This window comes from Diadema setosum, chromosome 2, assembly GCF_964275005.1.
Source record: "Diadema setosum chromosome 2, eeDiaSeto1, whole genome shotgun sequence".
Taxonomy (NCBI): Eukaryota; Metazoa; Echinodermata; class Echinoidea; order Diadematoida; family Diadematidae; genus Diadema; species Diadema setosum.
In genome coordinates, this window is record NC_092686.1 from 48,397,485 (window position 1) to 48,411,001 (window position 13,517).

Here is a 13,517-nt window from a genome sequence, read left to right on the forward strand (position 1 = left end):
ATGCACAATGCTGGGCGTGGTGGGTCTGTGCTGCCATCAGCCTTTGCTAAAAAGACTGACTTTACATTTGTGGAGCGTGTCAGCAATAGCTTCACTGGTTCCCTGCTAGGGATTGGATTGATTGTTGTTGGTGTTTTCATTGTGGTCCTGAATGAGGTATGGAGGAAAGGGATTGAAAAAAAAGTGTTTTTTTTTTTATTTTTTTAATTACACTGAATGAGTGTCACATGCTGGACAGAACACTGTAGTAACTCTCAAATGTAGTGAAAGGATTTATGTATGTTGATTTCTATTTCCTTAATCTGATTTTGTTCGGAAGATTTTTTTTTTTTTTTTTTTTTTTTTTTTCTTTTTTTTAGCATAACTTCGCTGGGGTGACAAGACCTTGTATCTGCAATTTTGGTGAAAATGACTTTTTTGCATTAATGGTCAGATAATCACTTAAGTGATGTCCTGTCCAAATCCTAGATGTCTTACCCCAAAAATGAAGCCACCACGGCATGTCAAAGGAATGTCTATCCCATAGGATACAGTGCTTTGGCTGCCATGTTTTTTTGCTCTCCTGAACATTTGACATTTTGTAGATACGAGGTCTTGTCGCCCCAGCGACGATACTTGAAATATGGTCAGTTTTCAACTGAACTATGAACTTGGTCTTCAGAATAATTGTTTTGTTTTGTTTTTATCTGCCGAGGTTTACAGCCTCGCATTTACTCAAAGAGAAGAAAATTTCATTTGATGCCAACAATCCAATTGCTATCTTTTTGGTTCAGTATTTATGATTGTATGATTCTGTATGATATATAAAGCTCGGGGGAAAACACTGAGGATTTATTCAATATTTAGCTTGTAGAAGCCAAGTAACAAGCTTTAAATACAATGAAGATAGAGCAGTGATGCTAAGAAGATTTCCTATTTCTTGGTGATGTACAATTTTATACTAAAGCATGAGAATCATTGTCTTCATGTGTTGTTAACATCTGAGCAAGTATTATAAATGTATGGAATTACTCATGTTGGTTACTGTTCCTTGCATTATCCAACTTTCAGGGCTTGGCTGCCCATGTGTCATGGAAGCTGGAGGAAGGCCTTAGAAACATTATACCTCTGGAGTCCAGTCAGGTGGTGTTTGCAGAAAACAACAACAAGCTTGTGCATGCGACTGGAAAACTGAGAACAACAGAAGTGAGTATAATACTATGTTCTGCTTCTAGTCCCTCTCTCCTGAATGGGGAGGTTTACACAAATATATATGTGGATTGATTGAATGCAGCAACATAAGTTGAACATCAGTGAAAGTTTGAGGAAAATTGGATACTCTGTTCAAAAGTTAGGAATTTTTCATGCTTTAGTGCCACTATGGCTGGATGAGTAGGTTGGAACAGCTTGTCACATCACACCAGAACAATGATATTTATTTTTAAATAAGAACAAGAATTTCACTATATGCCATTTTTCTACCATAATGAAAGAGCAATTGACTTACCTCTTTTAGAAACCAGGGGAAATAATATTACCCTTGATATATGCCAACAAGTCAAAGGGTATACTGTATTATTCATATACATGTTTTGAAGTCACAGATTCTATATTATTAGATGTATTGTTTTATTCTATATGTACATGCCATTGCAAATGGGTGTTATATATATGCACTGTCATTGTTTTTGTTGATATGCTGTTTTGATGTTTATGAATATGTGTTTATTGTCCACGCAGGGCTCTACGAACAACAGTGTTCAACTCACTGATGGACCCACCCAGTGAAAATAGACTAATGAATGAATAGATATAAATGAATAAAGGGACTTGTACTTTTATTTTTTTTAATCAAATTTTGTGAAATTCTCTTCATATCTTTTTAAATTGTTCTGGTGTGATGTCACAAGCAGTTGTAGCCTTCTCATACAGCCACAGCAGCACTAAAATTTTAGAAGTCCATAACTTTTGAGTGGACTATCCAGTTTTCCTCAAACTTTCACTGATATGTTCTACTAATATTGCTGAATTCACTTAATCCACATGTGTATTTTGGTAAACTTCTCCTGTAATGATTCATTTTGGACTCTTTGCACTTGTGGTAGCTCAATACTAGTTTTTAGATACCACCATTATGTACACAAGTTACTCATAATTCTGGTGTTAAGGTTTGGCGATGAAACTATACATATCAAAAACATTCGAAGTATGAATGCAGATATTGATTTTGCAACTTCTCATTTTTTCTTCAGTTCTGGATTGTGTTGACCTCTGTATCAATTGCCAGAGAAGATTATAAAACAATTTTGTAGAAATATTTTCTGAGAAACTGAAGTAGCAGAGGTACTTTTATTTTGGATAAAAATATGTTTGTATGCAATTGACAAACATTGGTCATAATCTGTCTTAGCTGAAAAAGCTTCTAACCACCTTCTTTCACATATTGGTAATTTTAAAACAGGGATTTTGGCCATGTTGATAACAAATCTGATTTCTGTCAAAGAGTTCAACAGAAGAAAAAAAAACACATCTCACATTACTTTAGATCTCTTCAAATTATCAAGTTATACTTTGGGAATAGAAAAAAAAATAAATGTGGGAAGGGTTGTTAGTTCAGGGAACCAAACATTTTCACAAACTGTTCAGTAGAGACAGATTACTCACTCATTTTTTTTGACGTCAATGTGAAATGTGCAAGAGCACAGTATATAATTGGAATAAATTTAATGTCCTTCAAAAATTGGTATGTGTACTCAATTTAAAGACTTCCTTTCACAGTTATCTGATTTGACATCATGTAGAGACAAAGTAATTGCAAATTTTTGTGGATGTATACCTGTATTATTCATGGTAATTCATTTCATAATATGTTCTCTTCATAGCCATTGGTCGACACAATATATGGCATATCTGTTCAAGCAGTCAAACTCCGTCGGCATGTTCAAATGTATCAGTGGGTAGAGCACCGGAGGTACAGTGAAGATTCAGATGAAGAGGTGCAGTATACATACAGTGAGTTGAACATTGATGTCCCTGTAGTTATATCTTGATGCTTGTCCACTTTTAACTACCGGTAATTGAAATCACCTTCATATTCTTCCTTTTTTTTTTTCTTTTTTTTTTTTTGAACAAGATGAATTGTAACTTATCTTCATCTTATGCCTCTAGCAATTATATTGAGAATCTCTTTCTACCTATGTTTCTTTGATAGTACAATGTAATGTGTTACTGTGAATGTCCAATTTCAGCTAGTTAACACTGATGAAGTATTCCATCGTGCTTCAACCCTTTTCATGTTGCTGTTACATAACATTCCAGGTTTGTTGTCTTATCCTGTGTTTAGCCAAAGAATGGAGAGCAGAGCTGATTGACAGTGACACATTTGAGAATCCTGCCAGACATACCAATAAGAAGTAAGCTCATATTTCTAATATCCCTTTTATTTTCATGATATTGAAAACAGTTTTAGCCTTAGAAGATTTTTTTTTACTTCATTCCATTGTACTTCATTCCAGAAAGGACTGTAGGTTATTGTCCCGTGAGAATTATATAAAAAAGGACCTTATACAGCAATAAATTCTGTTGATGCACACATTTAAAAAAAAAGAGAAAGAGTAATAATGTGAAAATCATTTCATCCTGACCTTTTGCCCTCTATATACAATCAAAGTTTTTTACTTTTGAGTTATCTTAAGATTGGAATTTAGAGCAAAAAATAATGAGGTGAGAAGTACATGTCTAGATAGTTTACTGGTTACTGCTGCATCAGTGCTACTTTGGCACAAATGGTACAAAAGGCATACCAGTAACTTCCAGTGCCTTATCTGTGGATAATAGCATCAAGGAGGTAGTGAGCATAATTACTTCTTTGTACTTGTGTATAGTGCACTACAAAGAATCACAAGAAAACAACTTATATGCTAAATATGTGTTCTGTCTTTTCTCTTATCTATGTCACTTGTCATTTTTTTTTGTCAGAGAGTTTTCCATCCAGGGAACCACATTTGTGGCCATTAGGGCATACCTGGGCAACTTCCAGCTGAAGGAGCCAATCAAAGAAAAGATTGACAACTTTGAGGTGCACATGGCAACCCAGCAACCCACAGACAATAGGATCAAGCTTCACAAAGGCTTCTACTACTCCTCAGTTGAACCAACCAGACCAATGGTATGTGAGGGGTCTTGGCTTTAATACTCATGCCTTGTTTAATTGGTGAAAAGATGTGACATCTGGTTGAGTTTATCTAACTTGTGCACTACATCATAGAAGACATGAAGGTTAGGCATATGGTTAAAAAATATATATATAGAAAGCTAATAGGGTATGTTGATTTGGCTTTGTTTTTAAACATGCCACTAAAGTGACATTAGTCTTAACCCATTGAGGACGAGTTCCCAAGTATACTCGGGCAGGTGTCTATGGGAAATGCATGTTGTAGCAAAGTCAGTTCGTCTTCAACGGGTTAACACAGGGTCCTTAAAATCAAATCAAATTACATCTATTATTTTATTGTGAGTTATGTCTCAGGTGCCTGCTGTGGGGTATATCTCTTTCCTTGATGTTTGTCTGGCTTGCTCTTAGTACTGTCTGAATTCTGTGACATATAGTAACCTAGGGCAACAGAAGCTTTTTTGAAGGACATTAAAGTGTGATGTCAGAAAATAGACCAAGAAAGCAGGAATGCTTATCATTTTAGTCAAGAACTACTCTCAAATCCCTGACACAAGATTGAGTTCATATTCCAATATTCAAGCCAACTTTGATAATCCCTGTGTGAAGATTTGCACTGCTGTTGCAAAAGAGCTTACTTTGTACACTTCCCATCTCCTTGTAGCAGGGAGAGATAAATGATATGTGTTGATCTTTGATATGAAGAGCGAGTACATGATGTATGTCATGGAGCTTGTTGAGGAGAGATATGTGAAATTTCTAAAGAGGGAAATGAAGCAACAGATACACAAGCAGCACAAAATGATCAATTTGAAAAGAAAAAGTCATGAAAATGTCATATTATTTTTCCTTGCCCCATGTAGATTGGAGATGTCCGTGTGACGTTTAGCTACGCTGGAGTGAGTGGACCTGACACTAGTCCATTAGGACCGGCAAACAAGGTCAGCATTACAATCTGTTTGTGGTGATACAACTTACAGGGTTAGAACATGGAATTCAGGTCTTATCATGCTTTCCTGGCAAGGCTGTTTTCCTTTTTTTTTAAAGACTAGAACAAATGAGAAAATCAAAGATAAAGAAAATCCCCAAACACATGGGGGGGGGGGGGGAAATCATTGTGGAACTGAAGTACTATCAGTTTTCAAATGCTTGATTTCTTAACCCATTGAGGACCAGTCCAGAGTATACTCGAGCATGTGTCTATGGGAAATGCGTGTTGTAGCAAAATCAGCCCGTCCTCAACAGGTTAATGAAAAAAATGGGTCAAAGCTGGAGTGATATTACATGACTTGAACCTGAAGGGTGAAGTAGATACAATGGAAAGCACATTTCTTAAGCCAAAGAAGCAAAAGGAAGCCATGTAATGTTATGAATTGTCTCAGGGATTTGGTGAGTCACAGGTGTTGTGAGCATATAGTTTTCTGATTTTCATGTTTATCATGGGCTGTATGCAACTTTGGACAGACATGGATTCAGGTATATTGTATAATGGTACACTGCATACCATTATGAAGCACTGTTATGATAAAGGTGTCTTTTCATGTAGTTCACTTTTCTTACCCATTGTTTATGTTGTGATAAACTTGTTACAGGTTAGCATCATAGCAAAGCAAACAGGGGCTATGCTTACCAGCTATATGGACCCCAGTGGAGAGTCAAGAGAGATGGTGTATATGGGAGAAAGTTCAGCAGAAGTAAGCACCTGTCATCAACTTCATTGTCCTTAAAGTCACAATGTGGGTATATAAGGCATACATATTCTGAAACAATTTTTGTCATTGAGTTTTGAGAATTCCTCATCAGGGAGTTTTACAAGGGAACTCCTCTTCACATTCAAGAGATTCTGAGATCTTGGCTGTGTAGCCCGTGACGGCTGTCGAATTCTACCTGCATATTGCCTTGGATGTATTCTGCAAGATTGTGTAGTTAGATTTCCTTAATCAATTCATTTCTATCATTGACTAATTATGCAACTTTATGTACACAATAGCTATTTGGGCCTGTTAATGCTCATGTTATCAATTGGAGTGGTGGAAAAAGTTACTACAACAATGTCTAATATTGTACAACTTGGAAAACTGCTGTTCTCAAATATATATTTTTATTTTGTTGTTTGGTTGTCTTTGCAATTTCTTACCTATCTCTGTGGTTTGAAAAATGTAACAAGAAACAAAAATTTTAGTGGACAACACACTGTGACCTTGACCTTAAAACTTCTACAAATATTCAGGCATGGTAAATACATGATTATATAATTGAAAAACAAACTTACAAACATAAAATGAGTTATTACTATACGAGTAGTTCTTCTCATTCCATGCTAATTCATGCATTATACAGATGGAAAATTTCATTTTGGGGCACATGCATGACTGTGAAATGTCCTGAGGCGTGATACTTGTCAGTCTAAAATGTTAAAATTTGGTATCAGAGGATGTACAGGACTCTCTAGGCTCAAAAGTTATGAAAGGCGAAGTCGCAGGTGATGTAATTACAGAAAAAACATGGGGGGGGGGGGGGGATTCCGTTCAAACTTGATGATTCATATTAAAATTGTAACCCCCCCAAAAAAACAAACCCCAAACATAACACATGTCCCTAGCATGTTTTTAGATATCAAAATATATTTTTATTTCTTCACTACTTTCACCTCATTGGGGTTAGAAATCATCTGGAAGTCTCCTCTAAAGTACTGTATACGCCGAATATTTCGCGAGGTTTTTATTTTCGCGAATTTCACGTGTCAGCTGCTATTCGCGAAATTAAAAACACAGGAAAATATTAACTCTAGTGCCGATATGAATGTTACGTACGCGTATACATTTCTCCGTTCAGTACAGGACTCCATGATCCCAAATTTAACCACTCGCAAAATTGTCGGGAAGTGCCAATTCGCGAAAATTTAGACACGCGAAATATATGGCGCATACAGTATTGCGTAGTGTGTTACAGATCTTCATGCAAAATGATTCTGTTTATCAGTCCTAATCAGTTCTGATCCTGGTGAATTTGATTTATTAGGAAATGCTGCTGAAACACTTCAAGATAAAGGATAACTTGACGTGGTCCCTCAGGGTTGGTGGATGGCTCATGATCTTCCTAGGATTCTCTTTCATGAGACTCATCACATATTACATCAGTAAGTATTTCAAATTTGCCTGTGTTGAAGTGATTTTAGTCAAGCAGTGCTTGACATTAGCGGTATCCCGGTGGCCCAGGGTCATGGGGACCACTGAAAATTAATGTTTGGCCACCAAATTTCCAAAAATGCTATTTTCTTTGGGCTAAATCTGGCACAGAAGATTCAAAATGAATTGTTATGCTTCTGTTTATTTTGGGCCATTGCATTTCTCTTTCAGGCCATCAAAATGTCAAATTTATAAGATTCTAGTGGCCCAAATGGGCCACTATATAGAAAAGTTAGTGAAGAGTCGTGTTGAGGGTTTGTTGATATGTTCAATCTGTGTTCTTTGTCAGTGAAGTCACTTTGAATGATGAGCAAATGTTGGATTTCAGTGAATTCAGCAAATGAAAGTTTGATTTCATCAGATATAGATCCTGAAAAAAAAAAAAAATCTTCTAATGTTGGTACCTGATGGCAGAGTTCGTATATGGTAGACACACGTTAATACTCTGTTTTTGTCTTAGGATGATACGCCATGATGAAGGTATCCATCTATAAGTGGTGGTTTCGTGGTCAATTAATGAACCCGCCATGCCATCCCTTTCTAGGTCTCTCAATTGCTGCGTAAACTTGAAGAGAACTTCATGTACAAGATTTAGTCATTACATTATTGTAGATAACCTGATGAAAAGTTCCAATACCATAGCTATTTCTAAAGGGAAACATTAAGGAGAACATGATAGGTCACGGGAAACATTAAGGAAAACATGGAGAACATGATAGGTCACAGCACACCATGTTGCTGATTACAGTCCATTATTCTGAAGTTTCGTTAATCCGAATATGAAATAAGGTTCGTTGATGCGAAAATGAAAAAAGGTTTGTCATTCTGATGGTTCATTAATCTGAAAATTACAGAAGATTCGCTATTCTTAAGGTTTGTTAATCCAAAAATGAAACTTGGTTCGTTTTTTTGAATGTTCATTGATCCAAAAAATGATATAAGGTTCATCATTCCAAAGGTTCTTTAATCCCAAAATGAAAAAGGGTTTGTTAGGTATGGTAGTATGCAATGTCTACAATATATTTTTGGATTAAGGAACCTTCGGAATAGCAAATCTTATTTCATTTTCAGATTTATAATGAACCTTCGGAATAACAAAGCTTTGAAATAATGCCACAAATGTTTGGATTAACAAGTCCTTTTTCATTTTTGGATTAATGAACCTCTAGGTTTAGGGAATTTGCATGTGTTGAAATAACAAACCTTATTTTGTTTTCGGATTAATGGACCTTCGGAGTACCGAACATCACTCCATGGGTGTATGCAAGGGGGGGGGGGGGGGGGGGTCGGGAGGGTCGTACGACCCCCCCCCCCCAAATTTTCAAAAGGTCCACTTTTTGTAAAAGACAGTTTTGTTTTTTGAGGGCTTTTTACTCTATATAGGCTTACAACGGGAAAAAAAAAAAGTGACCAGGTGGTGTTCCAGCAAATTGTCAAAAACTTCGTAAATTTCGTAACTTAGTTTTAATATGCCATAATTTACCTTATTTCTAAGCCGCACTGCCATGCCGAAAAAGGTGGTCACTTTTGTATGCACCAAATGGCCCCATTTTAAAATATAAAATTCAAAAACTCCCTACCGTGGGAGGGGGGGACACCCCCCTCCCACACCCTCCCCCCGCTCGGTCGCTCCGCTCCCTCGCAAAGGTAAAGGTCCAAAAAATTTGATTATGACCCCCCCAGAAAAAATCCTGGATACACCCCTGCACTCATATTCCAGTACCTGTTGTTGTGAAGCCATGTATGACTGTATGTCTGTATTTCAAGGGAGTTTACCAAGATTGCCCCGTGGAATGTGCATTTCAGACAGACAAGGACCAAATATTTACAGAGAACTCGATTAGCCACGTGTTGAACGTGAGCTGCTTTGCTCCGTGTGAAGCAGCAAAACTCTCCTTCATCAAGACTAAACATGCAAGGGAGTCTGTGTTAGGGACAACAACAATCTGTGCCCAGAAGAGAGCACACTCTGTACTTTTTGTGAAGGGCAAGAATGGATAGTCAGTCAAACTGCAAGCAAGACACATGCTGCAAAAATGGGTATATGATACCTAAATTTTATGGTGAATTCTGATATCCAAACAAGTTGTGTGGCACCAGAGAAATAGTTTGAAGTTAAATTGTTGTGATTTTTTTTTTTTTTTTTTTTTTTTTACTTTACAATAGGTATTGTGCACAAAAAGTTAGTTTGAAAAGGATTTGAAATAAATGAAACATATATGAGCAAACAAACAAACCAAGATGACTAAAACTTAAATGCCACAATCTCAGTTTTACCAATGGCTACATTTACTCTCATTAAAAGCGTGCAACTTCTAAAAGTTGAGTCTTTCAAGTACTGGTTAATTGTAACAGCTTTGTGAAATGCAGTACACGGCACCTGTTGATGTCAAATATTATTGAGAATTCTCATGTGTGATTGAACAATTTATATGCAGCTTTTAGAACAGCTAATTATTTGTCTTCTTTGTTTCACCCTTGCAGTGGATCTAATTCCAGCGCTTCAGAAGATTGCTGCCTTTGGTCTGACGAACTTCAACCTATGTCTCTCCTTCTCCCTGGCCATGTTCTTTGCTTCCACTCAGTATGTCATGACAAGACCTCTACGTGCACTAATTATGATGACTCTAGCATTACTGCCATTCATTATTGTCTTTATGAGGCAAAGACTATCAAAGAAAAATAATCTGAAAATATGAAAGTGTCCTATGCATGTTTTTGATAGTATTCAAAGTAGTGACATTTGCTATTTATTTCATGTTAACAAATACAAAAATTTACGTTTCCTTGTGAAGAGAGCCAGAAATCATTTCTTATCAAGGAACCTTTCTATGCGTTGCTTCCTGTTCCCTGCTTTAGTTGATTTTCGGTGATACTGTAAAAGTGGAGATTTTTTGCACATGTCATGCAACATTAAACTACCGCGAAAATAAAAGCATGTGAATTTTCTTGTTTGTCATATGTATACTATTCTGTTTTGATTCTGCAGAATTAAAAGCATGCGAAATTCGTCTTACTTATCCTAGCGTGAGTAATTTTCCACTTTTACTCTACAGACGAAGTAAAAATATTGTACGTGCTACGTATTTGACATGAAAAAGAAGGTTACACTTTCAGTGTTGGATCAGACTGTCTGCAATCATGTCAGTCTTTCTAACTGGGTTGTTTGAAGTATGGGGAATGGGAAATTTGTAACTAACAGACTCATACACATGTAGCAGGAGAGTTTTGTGTCAAAAACAAATATACAAATGAGTAGAATAACTTCAGTAGATTGATAACATTCATTAACTTTTTCCCCCTGTTTTCAAATAAACCTGACAAGCATCATAGAGCAAGCCTGCCAAGGTTGATGCTGTGAGCACTAGGGTAATACCAGATACTATGAGTATGTGGTGTTGACATCCATCATGAGAACTATAAAATCATGGAGAAGCTCGCTCTTTTTTTTTTAATTACTCAAAGTAGTTGTTTGCATTTTTGGCATCAAGAGTTTGTGAAGTGATGCTACATACATGTATTTCAAGTCAATATTAAATGTTGAAGCATGAATAGTACTCATATCATAATCATATTATGTTTTTTTTAACTTTATATGTGACTTCATGTAAACTTAACGGGGTTCAGTCTGCAACTCAAAGTGTATGAGACATGCCTTTTCACTGTGGAATACATCCTGTGAGTGTTATGATATAGGTGTACAATGTCCTCCTTTGAGTGGTGTGACACATACTCTTATCATGGTGTATATGACAGAAGTGTTTTTGGTGGTTTTTTTTTTGTGTGTGATATAAACAATCATGCACATAATTTTTAACCCGTTCAGGACAAGTCCCAAGTACAGTGAAACCCCGTTATAACGAGGTCCGTGAGACCGTTGATATTGTCTCGTTATAAACAGTTCCTCGTTATAATCGTACACACTAAAAACAAAGAAAAACATAAGCATGGAATCACATACCAATCAATCAAACTTATGAGCAGTCTTTGCGTTGTTATTACACAAGTTAATGGATCATTATTATTGAGAAAGAATAAAAAGGAATCATTTGTGAGTTGATACCAAAAGAATAAAAAAAGAAGGGGTTGAAAACGCGTTCTTTGTTTTCTTCCGAAAAATCTCTTCGCGAGTGTTGTGCATGTGTTCTTGAAAAGTGCACGGCAGGGTTGAATTTGTAATCCTTTCTAGACCTATCTCTTCCTCGAGTATTGAACCATTCTAAAAGAATAAAAATATCATTTGTGAAACACAGTATAAAATTTTGATAAACAAAATCACATTGTATTAAAAACGTTTGTTACTTTTTTTTTCTGAACATGGGTGCAAGCAGAGTAACCTGCATTATTCAGTTTATTTCACCCTGTGTGCGCCCAGTGGGATCGCGATGATTACATTTATTATTTAGGCTGTATTCCATGATGTTTGCACCAGCAGGGGATGAAAATGCGTTTTGTATTTTTCTCCCCAAAATCTCTTCGCATTTTGTACATGCGTTCTTGAAAGGTACACGACATGGTTGAATTTGTGATCCTTTTTATGCCTATCTCTTCCTCATAACGGACCATTCTGAAAGAATTGAATTATTCATTTGTAAAATACAGTGCGAAATAATAATGAACATCATGATGATTTCATTAAGTATTTCTTCTGTAATCTCTTACGTAGTGTACACATCAATGTTTCCCAACCAGCACTAAACAACTGGAAGTCGGAACTAATATGGAAAGGATTATGATAAGCTGCCCATGCATTCCAAAAACATTTTCCTCCATGTTCTGTCACCAGTTTGTTTCACAGAATGAAACATTTTTGAATGAGTATTTTTTTTTCACATTACGGACTGGTTTGAGTTAGTATCAAGTAGGCCGCCTACGCGTATCTTGAAAAAAAAATCAAATAATTATGTTCAAAGACTGAAGAACATCGGGCGGTATCCGTGTGTCTTGTCGCATGGTTTATAAGAAAACATGCAAAGAACGGTACTTAGCATTATTTTGTCACTGATCAAGGAGGATAAAAGAGGGATAACGGCGGGACGACTGAGCCTAGCACATTTGTTTCCTCTTCCCGCCTCGGATCATTCATTGATAGAGAGACGGCATGAGGATCGCTACAATAAAGCTCACGTGTTTATGCACATATAAAATCGTGATACACGCGCGCGCTATGTGGTCAGAATGACTCTGTAGAATGAGAAAGAGAACAGAAGGATAGCATGAATTCGGTTTTCAATGTTTCGTCTGTCGCGTGTTTGAAAGCGGCAGGTCAAGAAATGGAACCTCGTTGTATCCGATCAAATTGCTTATGTGTTTCTTTATCATGACGCACCGAAGATGTCCTCGTTATAACCGGAATCTCATTATAACCGAACTCGTAACCGATCCGTTTTACCATAGGTTTACACTCAAAGAAAATGGGACCGACGTGATTACCTCGTTAAAAGCGGTTCCTCGTTATAAGCGAACTTGCTATAACGGGGTTTCACTGTATACTCGGGCAAGTGTCTATGGGAAATGTGTGTTGTAGCAAAATCAGCCCATCTTCAATGGGTTAAGAGGTTGGATTAGAAACTCTTCTCCGTGTACATGTATATTGATAATCATTGTGTTTGATGTACCCAGTTGGTCTTCAGGTAAAAAAGAAAAAAAAAAAGAAAAGAAAGAAAGACAAATCAACAGTGATAAAATCATGATTTTATGAAAATGAAGTGCCTATTGATATACATTGTACAACAATCAAGAAACATGACAGCAAAGAAGATAAGTTAGAGCATTGCAACAAAACATCCCTGTGTGAAATCAGGCTAAAGCATTGTTGACCCATAGACAGTAGAAAGTAGTATGTATGGGACACTGTCAGACCAGTTTGTGTTTTTTTTTAATGTGTGTAAAATGTCAGGCTCTCTGCCTGTAAAAAAAAGAAAGAAAGAAAAAAAAAAAGAAAGAGGATTAGGCCTCTGTCACATCCTCCATTATCGATAATGTTTTGATGGTGTCCTTCAAGTGAAAATCAGGAAGCAAATTTCTTTGCCTGATGTAGCACTTCTATATCACTGTGATTTTTCCATATCCTAGGACCGGCACACACAAGTGCATCATATACATTGTGATCATGATGTGAATATCCTTTACATGTGTATGGAAATGTATATCAAGTGCTTCTAAGGTCTTGTGCCAAA

The 13,517-nt window shown here is 36.6% G+C and overlaps 1 protein-coding gene across 1 annotated transcript; it reads left to right on the top strand.

Moving 5' to 3' along the window:
* Positions 1-10,800, top strand: LOC140246089 (transmembrane protein 43-like). Its single transcript, XM_072325536.1, has 9 exons — positions 1-156; positions 1,051-1,185; positions 2,862-2,991; positions 3,323-3,392; positions 3,958-4,147; positions 5,014-5,091; positions 5,743-5,844; positions 7,172-7,289; positions 9,823-10,800. Exons 1-9 carry the CDS (start codon positions 1-3, stop codon positions 10,035-10,037), a joined length of 1,194 nt encoding a protein of 397 aa, XP_072181637.1. The 3' UTR covers positions 10,038-10,800.
* The last annotated feature ends 2,717 nt before the right edge of the window (positions 10,801-13,517 follow it).

Bases quoted from the DNA above. Each gene is read 5' to 3' on its own strand.
- LOC140246089 (XM_072325536.1), top strand. From the start codon at position 1: ATGCACAATGCTGGGCGTGGTGGGTCTGTGCTGCCATCAGCCTTTGCT. The intron at 1,186-2,861 runs GTGAGTATAATA...TTCTCTTCATAG, and splicing joins GAAAACTGAGAACAACAGAA to CCATTGGTCGACACAATATA. The intron at 5,845-7,171 runs GTAAGCACCTGT...TTGATTTATTAG, and splicing joins TGGGAGAAAGTTCAGCAGAA to GAAATGCTGCTGAAACACTT.